The following is a 14833-nucleotide window of genomic DNA, read 5'->3' on the forward strand; positions in this document are numbered from 1 at the left end:
ATCAGAAAGGCATCCTAGGCCAAATTGCCATTAATGTGGGAAACAGTAGTTTAAAAAGGGAGTTCACCATCAGGCCTACCCATCCTGTGCAATACTGGAAAAGCGGTAACTGTAATTTGAAACAGCTGGACCCACGAACTGCTACAAAAGGACACGGGCTACTGTGTAAGAGTTTATGGCCAGTAAATGAGCTGCCTGAGAACGTAAAATAAGTCCTCCACAGATCCAAAGGAGAGAAAAAAAGCATTTAACCATTTCAGATTAAATACTCAACCAATAATCTCACCCTGATTACATCTTCTACACAATTTAAAATCTATGTATTTTGGCTTTTGTATTTGCATGCTGTAAGAATCTCTGGAAGCTAGTTTTGCTTGTAAAACCATTGCCTCAACATCCTAAAATTATCATTGGTAATACTTTTTTATAAGAACTGACTTCAAGTTTTTGAAAAATATCAGTCCTTCCTGTATAAAAATGTGATTTCATGCCGAGAACACTATAGATAAATTCAGACTATGGACTTTATCCATAGCTATATTTATTCTCTGAATTAAGAATTATTCTAAGAATTTATTCTAAGAACTAAAAATATACAGGCACAAGCCAGGGTGTATGCAAGTGTTTCAAATGTGGTTTTGGTTTTAAAGAGATGACTGAGAAGTTTCAGACAAATTTATCAAAAACCAAAGAGGATTCTGAGAAATATACTGAAATATTAGCTTGAAAACCGTCACAGGTACCTAATGAGAATCCCCTCTTTCTCCAGAATGCAAGAGTGCCAGTAGAGAACAATTCTAATAAAGAAAAAGCTAAAACGGTAGATGTAAGAATACTAAGTGTAATGCTTGAAAAACCATTTTTATTCACTTACTGTTCTGTCACTTTCATTTAAACCCTTCAGATTATATAGGGTTGTCTGACTGGTTTACTGAGCCCAGCTGCACCAAAAATTATATGTTATAAAGCTGAACAAAAAATGAATGGGATGGAGATTCCTAAAGGAAGGCACAGCTGACTGCATTTCTAAGCATTCTGAATGCTGAAATACCTTATCAAATATTTCAGGAAAGTAGAAAATCGAAAGGCCATGTAGAGGCTGCAATTGTCAGACTCTAAATTAACTTTTCCCCCTAATAAGAATAGGAACTCTGTTGGATGTTTATTAGAACTATGCTTAGGGGATAATTATGACATTTACAACATTTCAAATAATTTTAATGCAATAATCATTACATAAGATTTTAATGGCAACATTATATATAATCTATATATCAGAAATTACTCACAAATGAAAATAAATGCGATTTACCTACTGTCTGTCTTTGGTTCCTTTTATAAGATACCTTTAAAATATATCAAATTTAGAATTCCAACATGAATCCATTGAAAATTGATTGGTTTTCTGGTGAAATCTGTAAGCCACTTTACTAGCAAAGCAAAATACAATTCCAGCAAACAGAAAAATGAGAATGTATCTTAGGCTATGTGTATCTTAAAGACAACATTTACTATATCACCTCCTTGTAAGTTCACAGGCAACAATTGCATGGTTATGACAACTCAGCAAGTATTATGATTCAGTTCAATTTGCGATCACTTTTATTTTCTAATTTACTTACTTATTTAGATAGAGGCAATCAGGAGAAAAATGGTGGCTGTTTTGATGACACATTGTAATAGTGAGAAACAATACTACATGATGGTTTTAAAACTTCTCTCTTAACATTGAGAGTAATTGTTGCCATCCATGTTATTAAAGGACACACACAAGAATTCAAAGAAAAAGGCACAGAGCAGGTGCTACTGTTTCTGAAACAAGTAATACATTAATTCTGGGAGCAGCTAATCCCAGAACAGATAAATATTTGCCAGCTTTTCAGAATGTCTTTTTAAAAACTTTCTACTAATCCACAATGTCTTTGTTGCTACTGTGGATGTTTCAATTTGTTGCAGATCTCTTAAACATCTGGATGATTGTCCTTTGTTTGATTGGCAGCAATTCTACATCCTTTAAATCAGAGTTGTTGAGAACACAATTCAGAACATTCCCACTTTTTACAGTTGATTTTGTCTGGTGTGTACTAGAAGTCTTCCCATTCTCACTGTGGAAACATCTGTGTAGTTTGGGTTGATTTATTTCAGTCTGGCTGTTTGAAGCCTTTGAGAGTTTGCAGTGTTTCCTAACAGCTGGGGATTTTCTAACTGACTGAGATGTCATAGGGCGCAAATGATACTCATTGGGGGAGCCTTTTTTGCGATTTAGTGTTTTCTGTTCTCTGTCCATTTCCTTCTGAATTTTCAAAGCCAGATGCCTGTCTTCTTCTTCCTGTTTATATCGTTCATAAAGCTGCTGCTCCAAGTATATCTGGTTTTGTACATCATTCATCTCTTCCTCTTGTACAAAAGTTCTTCTTCTTTTGTCATTCAAATATGAATCCACTGCTGATTCAGTGGGAGATTCTTGAGATTTTCTCTTTGGAATCTCTTTAGTGATCAGAGAGTAACTCTGTTTTTCATTTCCAGTTGGGCAGTTTCCCATCACCTTTGTTTCTTCACAGGTCATATCTTTGCTCTCCTGTTGGATACTAGATGTCAAAGAAATAAGGATTTTTTCAGTGTTATTTTTCTCAAGTTTCAGCAAGTGTGCGCTTTCTGTAAAATTTCCATTTCCAAAGTCATTATTACCGGATGCACTGCTCATTGAGAAAAAACACTCAGTTTCACAGTCCTCCCTATGGGTAACATGTTCAGCTGTTGGTTCATTTAACTGATTCCTGGAAAAAGATAACAATTCCGGGCCACGACAGTTGAATTCAGATGTAGTACATATATTTAAATGAGGATCAGATGAATCTAAAGGGGAATCTTTAGTCATTTTTCCCTCTTTGAGTGTCTCTGAAGATAGTATGGTCATATAATCTTCTGTTTCTTCATCTTCTAATGTAAAGCTAGTTTTAGTTCTGATGCTTTCCTGCAAAAAAATAAAGGTCAAATATCCAGTATCCATCTTTTTTGATATGGGAAATGATGGATTTTTTGACTATGGATCATGAAACATCAGAATATTAAAAATTTGATGATACAACTTCTCAATTTGACTTCAAGGTAAAAGATTTAGAGATTTAGAAGTCTACTGTAATCAGACATCCCAATACATATACATACCCTAGAAAGAGAGTCAATGTTTTCTTCTTTTAATTTTCCAAATAATAACTTTGGAGGCAAGACACCACAGGACTTTGGAGACAAATACCTTAAGAACAGTGCAAAAAAAAAAAAAAGGTAAAGGAAGCTTTTATAGATTGTGAAGAACAAGCTTTACATTAGAATTACATTTAAATATAACGTAGCACAGCTTTTACTTAATTATTTCTAAGAAGAGTGTATGTAATAAAATGCTGTAAGACTCAGCTTCTTTTACCTTGGACTAGTGCTGAATTTCTGCATATGCATTTTGGAACAGTGATTTGTTCCTGCTCTGGTCTCGAAATGGTATCAAGATACATCTGTTAAGTTTAGACTTATTTTTCAGTTATGTATTTTTTTTCTATAATTGTTTAAATGTGATTTTGTTTTGTATTTTTTATTGTTAGCTGTCTGAGTATCATTCTTGGGTGGAAGGATAGGACAGAAATTGAATAAATATGACAAAAGGAACAAGGATGTTTCCAAAGTGAATTCAAGGTGCTAATGTTTAAAGCCCTAGAGCAGTGATTCTCAACCTTGGCAACTCTTAAGACATGTGGAGTTCAACTCCCAGTGTTTGCTGGCTGGGGAATTCTGGAAGTTGAAGTCCACACTTCTTAAGAGTTGCCAAAGTTGAGAATTACTGCCCTAGAGAGCCCATTATAGATTGGAGCAGGGCTACATCTCTTAAGTAAATGAGATCTTGGTATCCTAAGCGTCATCTTATTCTATTCAGTCTGCCTTTTATCCTTCAGTAACACTAGTTCAGATCCTCATCAAGCAAAACATATAGTTGCAATGTTTATAGGCAGGTTCTAGCACAATACCATTTCACAGTGTATAAAAGCTCAACTGTTTAATTATTATTCATATAATTTATATCCTGTTTTTCTCCTATGGCGGCTAAGGAAAAAAAGGAAAAAAATCTGATAAAAACATCTGAAATCAATTAACCAATTGAAATGGAAAAGTCCTGAGTAAAGAGGAAGCTCGACTCCTTTCTTATTAGCAGAAAGAATGATGGCTCAGTACAAGTCACAAAGAAGTGCATTTCTCTAGCTTGTGAGCAATGTAACACTTCAAAGTATTTAGATATTATGGCATTTATTTAATTATAAAGATTTATATGGTTGCCCATCTCAAAACTTTAGTGTCTCTGGGCAGCTAACAAAGTTAAACAGCAATAAAAGAACCAAGAACAGTCACAATAAATACACATATAGTGGTAGCTGAAGACAACTGTCAGAACAACAGCACCCATCCCAGGGGCCCCATTAATCTCCTGACTCCCACCCCTGGAAAAACACCATGTTTTTAGGGCTTTCCAAAATTCCAGGAGAGATTATTAAACATTGCTGACTTTGTTGCCTTTAGTTCCTTCATGGAGAAACAAGTAGTATGTTAATAATAAATGTTAGATGCAGATGAATACTGAAATTCTTTACATATTACATGGGAGCAAATGCCATCAAATCGGCAAACCTTCTATAAAGATATGCATAAGATTGTGGAACCGATTATTCTGAGGGTGGTAGCTCTTCTTGACTGGATGTGTTCCAAGATTAGACAGCCATCTGGATTATGATTCTAGTACAAATTAATCACACTCACTGAGATCAATATAAGCAATTAGATATGGCTAATTTAATAGTGAAAGAGAGTTTGGTCTAGTGATTAAGGCATAGGACTACAAGTGGGGAGACCTACTAGTCCTGTCTTAGGCTCAGAACCCAACTGGGTGACTTTTGGCCAGTCATTCTCTCAGCCCTAGGAAGAAGGCAATGGCAAACCACCAATTTGCCAAGAAAATTGCATGGATCTGTTCATATACAGTAACTCAGAGTTATATGCTAAGAGTTAAAACTGACTCAACGGTACACATACAAAAAAGTAGTACTGAATAGATGTGAAGTATAAATACCTTAGCTCATACCCAATTCGTGAGTTGCCTTCAACCATCACCAGCATAAGTAATGTGAAAGTAAAGAGATATCAATGACGGCAGTCCTAAAGTATGATTTTTTTAAAAAAAAATCTGTTCAATAGTGTCTGATTCTCCGAAACTGCGACAAGTCCTTGCAGCTTTCTTGGCAAGGTTTTTCAGACGTGGTTTGCTATTGACTCCTTCTTAGGACTGAGAGAACATGACTGGCCCAAGGTCACCCTGCTGGCTTGGTGCCCAAGGCAGGACTAGAACTCACAGCCTCCCAGTTTCTAGCCCGATGCCTTTACTACTACACCAAACTGGCTCTCAAACTATGATTTAATGTTATGTAAACAAGCTTTATGCTTGCCAGCAACCCTTTCCCATTCTCTTCCAGCAGAGCTGCAAGAAAATCAGCTGCTCTGGTTTCTGTAATCACAGGGAATGTTATGTCTAAACTCACACTGTAATTAATAATGTAAACTATGATAACTGAATACCTCTTTGCTTTATGAACAAGATTTGCCCAGTAAATTAGGTTCCTCCTTCCCAAATGTTTTATTAGAACTTAATTATATGGATATCCAGAACACCTTCTATACTATGTCACCTCATAATCCAAGCTTTTATTTAGAATATGGTTACAGTATACATTGAAATGAGAGAACTTGCTACCTGCCATTTTGGATCTTAAGGCATCTTTCTGAAAAATATCAATTGTCAAAATGAAAGAATATCTGTAAGCTGCTATTATGAGACTGAGAAATTTCTTTTCTGTGTATATTGTACCAATATGCATATACTGCACTAATCAATCTTTGACTACATAACTGGATTGTACTTACTTCTTAATGTCTCCAAAATTGCTTGATTTGTTTTTTGATGTTTTGCAACGATCAGAAGGGGAGGGACCTGGTAGCAGACTGCTTTGTACAGACTCTTCAGTAGATCTATTCTTCAGTGTCAAAAAAGATAGAGATAAAAAAGCACGCCTATTATTATTTTCCTGCCCTTTTAATATATAACTCAAGGCAGCGAACATACCTAATATTCCTGCCTATTTTCCCCAAAACAGTCCTGTGAGGTGGTTGGGCTGAGACAGAGTGACTGGCCCAAAGTTACCCAGTGGGCTTTATACCATATTAAGCTGCTTTATCACAAAAAATCACTACAATGGTGATATACACAATTCATCCCACATTTTAAAAAATTGATACATTCATGCTCAACAAAGAAAACTTATTTGTATCACAGAATGCTTCCCTGTGTACTGTACCCGATATAATAAACTGTCTGTGGGGCCTGACTTTTGGTACACCCTGTTCATCAGTGCGCAATAATGGTTAGGTATTGGTTTGGCACCAGGGAGACTCAGGTTCTAGTCCACTTTCAGTACAGACCCTCAGTGGGTGAACCTGGACCACCCACTTTCCAACCACACAGAATTGCTGCTGTGGGAAAAAGTAGGAGGGAGCATTTTATACGTACATGTGTGCTCCTGCATGAAAGGCAGGATAGAAATCTAATCAAAAACTGAATCTGCTACAGCTATTATTCCATTTTAAACAAAATACTCTTGTTCTACTAATAAGCATAGGAGGCAGAGATTATAAAAGTCAGAAGAAACACAGTATTGTTAACACTGTACAGTATATTCAAAGTGTATTTTTTAACAATTTGGTAGCAGTATCATTTTTTTATTATCTTGATTACAGAAGAAATGTGAAAAAGCACTGATTAAGCGTATTAAGCCCTCTTTCAATGGTAATATTCAAAATGCCATTTAAGAAAATATGCTGAAGATTTAACTGCTCTGAAATAGGTATATTAAATTGAAAAGCCTACTTAACTGTCATTTTCGTTAAACTTACCAAATTGAAACTCAGTTCTCGTGCCAACATTTCATCTAATAGTAATTGTTCTGTCATCTTTTTTTTCCTTTCTTCTGTTAACCTCTGCTCTTCTTCCTCTTCTGCTAGTAGTCTTTGAATATATTCTTCACTTGCTTTGCTCTCTTCTTGCTCAAGAGCACGGCGTTCTGCTTCCACCTAACCATAAAATTTATCATTGTTTAACAAGTTCTTTTATTTTTTAGATTGAGATTTTTTTTTTTACTACAACATTCCTTAAGGAAGAGCTTTCACATTTTGGCTTGACTTAATACTTAGGCATTTTGTGCCTACAATCTTTGCTTTCTCTCAGTCCAGGGTTTACCTCAGGATTTTATGATCCCTTGCAAAACTGCCTATTAGTGAGCACCATTCAACTTTCTACTTTACCTTAGTGATCTCAGCTTCATATTCTTTCCTTAATTCTCCAGGCTTACTTAAGCAGGGTATTGGGTGAGGCATACGCCCTATTCCAGAAAACAAAGCAGAGATGAGACAAAATGTGATTATTATGATCCAAGTATTTTAAGGGTCTATGTTGCAATTTAATATGAATATGTATGAAAGCATACACTTAAGTGCCATCCTTTTTTAATCAACCTGGAACCTTTACAATTTCTGTCTCTAACAATATATAATTAGTGCTCATAAGAGTTCATTAAAGGAAAGTTTAAAAAATAAAGCACCATTGAACATTTATCTAGGAAAAACAAAAGATCTGACTCGCTATATCGTGCCCAAGAAATCACCATACCAGAAACCATAAGTATGGTTAGGTAGACTAGTACAATATGGGTTGTTAGATTTGTTGATTTATTTGCAAAACCATGGTATTAAATTATTACAGTTTTGCAAATAAATCAACAAATCTAACAACCCATATTGTACTAGTCTACCTACCCATACTTATGGTTTCTGGTATGGTGATTTCTTCCACAAAGAAGAGTAATCTCTGAGCTTAGAAATGTATCACTCTCTTATCAACTAAAATTTATTTTTACTTAAGAATTTCTCTTGCTTCTTTTCAAAACTTTATATAAAATTTCTGAATAGCAAAGACAGGTGTATATGTGAAGTACGAAGCTAGTGAAATTTTACTTACAATCATTTTCTAGGTCCTGTCCATTAATTCTACGTTGGCATTCTTCTGGGAAATGCTTCTTAATTTTTTCCCATAACTCCAAATTGATAAGCGTATTCTTGCGAGAGTTATATCGTGCCCAAGATGAGACTCGCCGACGACAGAAAGGACAACACAAACTTGCTTTTTCCACTGTAAGTTGGAAACAGGCATTACAAAGAGTATGGTGGCATGGTAATGTGACTGGTTCCACAAAAATATCCATGCAAATGTTACAATGGCAGTCTGACAAAGAGAGTGGAGCCTCTGATTCTTTTGGCATCTTCAGTCCAGAAAGGGAGAACAATTCCGTTAACACATCACCAGCATCTACAAAAATAGCACATTACCTGTTTAGGATCAGTAAAATGGTAGCATTTATGTCTGCTAGATCATTTTTCACATGATGTATGTTTTTGTTTTTTAGATTTTTTATCCCTTTATTACTTTATAAGTAACTCAAGGTGGTGAACATACCTAATACACCTTCCTCCTCCAATTTTCCCTGCAACAGCCCTTTGAGGTGGGTTGGGCTGAGAGAGTGACTTGATGTTATCTGATGTCTAAGCTTTATCACTATTAGTATAGTACAATATGGTTCTATTGTAAAAGCCTAAAAACAATTGTATGAATTATAAGTAAGGAATGCCTTTGTCTATTATTTCGTTAGGCAGTGGCTGAAGTAGGCCGATACATTGTTTCCCAATACAAACATACTTCCAATTCTCTTGATGTATTTCTGTGTAGATGCTTAAAACTATAGAAATGATAAAATATTGCTTTGCAATCATGTAACATAGAAATCCAATTGTATCAGCTACTTTCTTCAGAAAAATGCTCATAGTTACCTGATTATTTATAGATAGCCTATTTAAAAAAAAGCTTTGCCAGTGTAGAGTATACTGTATACTAAATAGAACTAAAGCAATGCGATGTTGACTCAAAATAGCAGTATTTTCAGAATAGGAAGCATTATGTGGGCGGAGCTAAGTTTTTATACTGAAATTAAGATACATGACCGTAATTTTCATACATTCTGTTTGCCTCCAACTTGGAGCTCACTTTATACCTGATTTCTGGTTCTGCGCTTCATTTAGACGTACAAGGGCAGATAAACAGGGTCGCGTGCAGAAAAACGTTTAGACTAAACGCCTTACCACCGAACGGCGGGAGCCAGAGGAGACGACCGCCAGCCTCAGCGCCTCCTGCTTCCTATCTTCTTCTTCGAGCGAAAAAACTGGGAAAGCTCTCCGGCTGGCCCGTCCCCAAAAGAAGGCTCACTTTACAGGTTAAAAAGAGGCCAGGCCGAACAAGACGCTCACGTTCCTTGTACTGTAGCGGCGGGACGAAAGAAAAGGACGCCGGCTCACCTCACCGGGGCAGGCGCTTCGCAGGCCTTCGCGACCCCACACAAGGTCCATCGCTTCCGGCCCCCACTCGGAAGCCTGTAGCCGGACCCCAGACGCTGCAGCTCAAAAAAGCGCGCTAAGCAGACGGCTTCTTTTCCTCTGCTGCCGGATCCTCTGCCCTGCCCACCGTGAGAAAACAAACAACAGCCAATCCTGCAGCCGAATGCTAGGGCGCCCCACCTATTTCCGCTTCGCTCTTCTGTCTTAACTTGAAAGGGTTCGATTAGCTGGTTGCTCCGAGTTGAAGAAAAAAACTTCCGCGTATAGGACTTAGTTTTATTGTGCCCGCCGTGGCTAAATTTATTTCTTTTTGAAAAAAATGGAAAAACTAAAGTACGTTGAAAATCTGTGTAGATTTGTTATTTTGCACATGCATAAATATAATCATTAAAAACAAATCTTATTTATAATTTATTAAGTGCCTAATGTTTCCTAGTACATAATTAAAATAATGTATATACTTGTGGATATTTTAAATGTACTGTTTTCCCCTTATAAAGGAAACTGTTTTGTGAAGGAGTCAAAATGAAGTCAAATCCCAGCTGGGCTATATTTTATATTAAAAAAAGAACCAGCTGCTTATCTTTTGTTTTTTCATCCAGTGTAAATAAATAAATATCAGCAGTCATTGAGAGATGTAGGTGCAATGTGAAACAGAGCATCAGATAGGATGCAATTTTAATAATTTATTAAACCTGTATGCTGCTCAGCTCCCAGCGCTCACAAAATGCATGGCTAAAAGGTGGACTAAGTTCATGGCTGTGCGCAAATAAATTGGATTGGATTCTCTTGGCTTTATTTTTCTCCCCTCCTACCAAACATCTTCAGCCAGTGGAAAATACTGTAACTACTAATGAATCTCTTTAATGTGGCATGGGGCTGAGAATAGATCTGGATGAGGACATGAATTGTTACAGATGGCTGGACCCTTTTGTTTAGCCATTTGTTAAAACCTGGTATTGAGGCGAGCTGATGCACAGGGTAATTGGGGAACTGCCCAGAAAAGGCTGTCCTGCCTTAGTAGGCAGATCTCTCCCATCCTACAGATTAGCCACAGGGCTGGCATGGAATCAGGGACCTGCTGGGTGAGGAGGTGTCTCTCCCTGCTTCTCCTTCCAACCCTCCCAGTCCTGATACCTGATCCCCAAGCTGCCAGGGTTGGGAGGATTAGGACTATCCCACCAATACCTTTCATCCAGACTAAGAAACAACTGACAAGTATCAGATGGGGAGGGGAAGAATGGGTGTGAAGTAAGAGATATCCTGCTTCACCACATAACTTTTCCCAAGTTTTCCAGACTACTTTTAAACGTGCTAAATCTGTGTTCAGGCTGCTTTTGAACACAGGTTTACTACTCTCAGAAGAGTGCTGAACCCTTGTTTAAAAGTAGCCCAACCAATAGCTGGCAGCAGATTGGGGGCAGTTTGTGGGCTGCAAGGTTGGCCCTATACAGATACATTCCTACTTCTCAGTCATCTACCACCAAGTATGCACACTTGAAAGTTGTTTTGCTGTTGCATACACCTGAAATGTGAATATTTGGCAGCATGCTATATCAGGTAAAAATTCATACAAGATTTGTGCCACAAAATTGTATATGTATTTGCAAAGTAATGTTAGATCCACAAAGTTCAGCTAGGTCTTAGGTATCAATATATTTATAAATAAATTCCATTAGTGTTCAAGTATTACACATATCTCACATGGGAAACAACAAAATGAGGTACTTGATAACTGCAGTCTACCCACCTACTGAAGTAGCTAATGGAAGAATTTTTAAAGATGTTATAGACAGAACAGAAATGTTCCAGCACTTACATTGTGCTTTCTAGTGTTCACTTCACAAACATTATCTACATAACCTGTTCCACAACTCTGTAAAGTAGGCTAGTAGTACTTTCCCCAATTATATGTAAACAAAAGGTTTTGCATCAAGCCACTTTCAATAAATTTGAATCAAATATTTCCCCTTATAAATCATTTTAGATCATATGTTTCTGGAGGAAAAGTATTGTTGCAGAATATTTTTTGCTCTTTAGAATTATCTTTAAACTTTCTTGTTTTCCACTACATTAATAGCACATAACAGGCTGTGGTGAAGGACCTGATTTTTCACCACTTTGTTTATAACAGAGTGGATATCTTGGGTATAATCTTGTCTTTGTTTATCAGGATAGTAATTTGCATCTTGGCTGTAGGTAATGAAAAATGCACAGAGAGCTTTAACATCTTCTTCCTGGAGTCCCAGTATCTCCAGTGCTGATTCCCATGCTAACTGAATTCTTTGGTTTTTACCTTTCCTCCTCAGAACAGACGATAGTGTAGGCAAGGCTCTGGCAAGATCAGGCACTCTTTCTATCACTTGAGAATGTAGGCAATGAAAAGTTTCACAGATATAGCTATGGAAGAGGTTTATCTCTACAGAATTAAACCTGCAAAAAGACATAAAAATATAATCTACCTTTATGGTTTATATCAACAGGCCCGCAAATTATTTGCATTTGAGAAGCAGCGATGTTGCAAAATCCTATTTGTCTCCACTTTAAGGTAAGCACCATTAATTTAGATGGAAATTTTTCCTGAATAATGTGTCTAGAGGGTTGCAGCCTAAACCTGTAATACTTATATTTAATAAGTGTATGTTCTGTTGAAGGAGAATTCAGCCACACAACTACAGTTCTATCAATTCAGTCTAATCCTAAAAATTTTATTTGAATTAATTCCAGAATAAAATTTAATTAAAGCAATATTTATCTAGAGTATGGATGTAAAATTCAGATTCCTTTTCAAGATTTGATTAGTACTCCATAGCTGAACTGTTTGGAATAAACATTTCATAAGAGAAACAAAGTCCTTGATTTTCTTAAGCCACTCTGTTAATTCTTAAAGCTAGCCTTACACACCCTGATGTGTTCTAGATGTCTTGGATTGCAACTCTGAGAATTTCCAGCCAGCATGCGAAGTCCCAGATGCTGACCATGTTTCCAAGCGGCTTTGGGAGTTATAGTCCAACACACTGGAAGGGCACCAAGTTGGGAAAGGCTGCTTAAAATCATCACCTGTTCATCTGTTAACAGTATATTAAACCTATCAAATTATTATATTTTTGTTAACCTCAGAATACAATTATCACTTGTAATACCATTACCAGACAGCCATTATATTATTCCTAAAGTTTTTATACGTATAACAACTTAACCTGTATTTTCATTTTTCTTACCTGTCTTCTAGCAGTGATGTCCACATCTCATCTTGCTCCAGAACCATATTCCAAAAGTCAAACTTCTCTGATAATTTCTGAATGCTGGAATCTAATACAGTATATTGTGACTTTATAGTTTGCAGCTTGTTTTCAATTCTGGTAAGATTCAAAAGCCAAAAGAAATTAGAATAAAGACCCTCCCACTCTAGAGAATGTATTTTTGTAAAGTTTCCCAGTTTGATTGAAGAGTTCTTGTACAATAGATGAATTATATTTGATACACTGACACATGATTTTGGCACTTAGTTTCTTTAGCTTCTTTGGTTTATGTGATGTTGTGATACCCCTATACTTGTCACAATCTTTTCCCCATGTAGGACCAACAATCTTTCTTCTACTCCATTGTATCTTTTGGAAAATGATTTTTAAAAAATATACAAATAATAAAGATATTTTTTTGAAAACTGCAGTAACACTTTGGCAAGGTCAATTTCTTTTTAGGTTTATGTAGTAAAATAATGTCTTGGTACATTTATTTTCCTAAAATATGGTAAATAAAATTTAATCCAAAATGATTTGACCAGCTATATAAACTTAAAGTTATAGCTTTTAACTAAATCACAAGCAAGCTAATCATTTTTCTATAGTGTTCATTATGGAGATAACTAACTCTGTGGAACTGCCACAATGCACACACAGATATTTGCTTATCTCACAGTCATTTCATGTTTCATGTTTAAGATTGCTGTCCCCAAATGCTAAACTACTGAACAGCTGGCTGTTTTTAAAAATCCTACTCCAGAGTAAAAAAGAAACAAGTGAAATGCTGTTAACTCTGTGGCCAACTGGTTTACATTTTTAATTATTTTGGTACCTCTGAACAAGTAAAGCAATGCCTAATGAAAGAAAGGTTCAATTTCATTTTAAAGTAGGCATTTTCCATCATCCACCCTGGTCCTTGAGCTCTGGTAAGTCACCATCGTTTTTAAAAATAATTATTTCAAGTATTACATTTTCCCTTATTTTGAGACATCATGGAGATTTACAGTGCAGAACAGGTCAGGAAATAAATATTCAAAACAAATATTTAACATATGAAATATTCAACTCCAAGACCCTTCCCAACACAAGCCTTCCCAGCAAAGCTCAATCTTTTTTCCCCTTTGTGACCTGTTTAATGTCTTGTTCAGGACACACAGAGATAAAGGCTCTTTGGCCATCTTCAGGAATAAGAGATGTATGTTTCAACTGTCTCTGACTCTGTTTTGCAGCAGACAGCAGTGATATACCCAGTAATCCAACGGGTGCTGAAGGTCAGTTTTCACTTAAAGCTTTTTATAGCCAGGAAATCCAAATATAGCATATTAACACATACTCACAAGCATATTATTTATTAAACTATGACATGGTAATCATGGTATTTTTTCCTGCTTACTTTCATGCAAACATAAAGACTACAAACATCACAGTTCCCTGAAAGTAAATCACACTGAATTCTGTGAACTTGCTTCTAACATGTCACATATGCTGTGATTAACCATTAATTAACCATCTTGGGGGAGATGGGTGGTAATTAAATTTGAATAATAAATAAATCAATTTTAGATTCATGTCAATCTATAATATAGTAGATTTACTTTTTAAATTTCTAGTGCTTGGAAACTTCTAACAGTGCAGAAGTTGCTGAATTGCAACTCCCAGCATTACTCACTTAATGGCATGCTGGCTGGGACCTCTGGGGAATAGTTTAGCAATAATTGGAGCCCAGGGTTCTTATTCCAACCTAAATCTTTTATCTTTTCTTTATCAGTATGTTATCAATGGTATTAAATATAGCTTTTTTCATTAAGCTATTTTATAATACTGTATTGTATTCAGATCTAGTTTGTTTACAGTGGTGCTTAAAAGTATGTGAACCCTTTTAAAATGTTAATATTTCTGCATAAATATGTCATAAAGTGTGATCTGTTTTCCACACAAGTCCTAAAACTAAATAAAGAGAACCCAATTAAACAAATGAATCATTTGTCTCATAGGTCTCATCTGATACATATAGTTTATGTTAATAAATGGCCACTTCCACATTCCAATCTGCCTGC

The 14833-nt window shown here is 36.1% G+C and overlaps 2 protein-coding genes across 3 annotated transcripts; both read right to left on the reverse strand.

Moving 5' to 3' along the window:
• Positions 1–586: 586 nt before the first annotated feature.
• On the reverse strand, positions 587–8448 carry RNF168 (ring finger protein 168). 2 transcript variants are annotated; one of them, XM_063306770.1, is made up of 6 exons: positions 8105–8448; positions 7393–7469; positions 6985–7161; positions 5959–6068; positions 3169–3256; positions 587–2974 (listed from the first exon to the last, which is right to left on the reverse strand). In XM_063306770.1, exons 1-6 carry the CDS (start codon positions 8403–8405, stop codon positions 1943–1945), a joined length of 1785 nt encoding a protein of 594 aa, XP_063162840.1. In that variant the 5' UTR covers positions 8406–8448; the 3' UTR covers positions 587–1942. The 2 variants fall into 2 exon arrangements, with proteins under 2 accessions (XP_063162840.1, XP_063162841.1); XM_063306771.1 differs by lacking the exon at positions 6985–7161.
• Positions 8449–11198: 2750 nt separating this feature from the next.
• SMCO1 (single-pass membrane protein with coiled-coil domains 1) lies at positions 11199–14299 on the reverse strand. The gene is made up of 3 exons (XM_063306773.1): positions 13905–14299; positions 12753–12890; positions 11199–11964 (listed from the first exon to the last, which is right to left on the reverse strand). Exons 1-3 carry the CDS (start codon positions 13952–13954, stop codon positions 11580–11582), a joined length of 573 nt encoding a protein of 190 aa, XP_063162843.1. The 5' UTR covers positions 13955–14299; the 3' UTR covers positions 11199–11579.
• Between the last annotated feature and the right edge of the window lie 534 nt (positions 14300–14833).

The sequence above is a fragment of the Candoia aspera genome, chromosome 6 (genome assembly GCF_035149785.1).
Source record: "Candoia aspera isolate rCanAsp1 chromosome 6, rCanAsp1.hap2, whole genome shotgun sequence".
In the NCBI taxonomy this organism is placed as follows: domain Eukaryota; kingdom Metazoa; phylum Chordata; class Lepidosauria; order Squamata; family Boidae; genus Candoia; species Candoia aspera.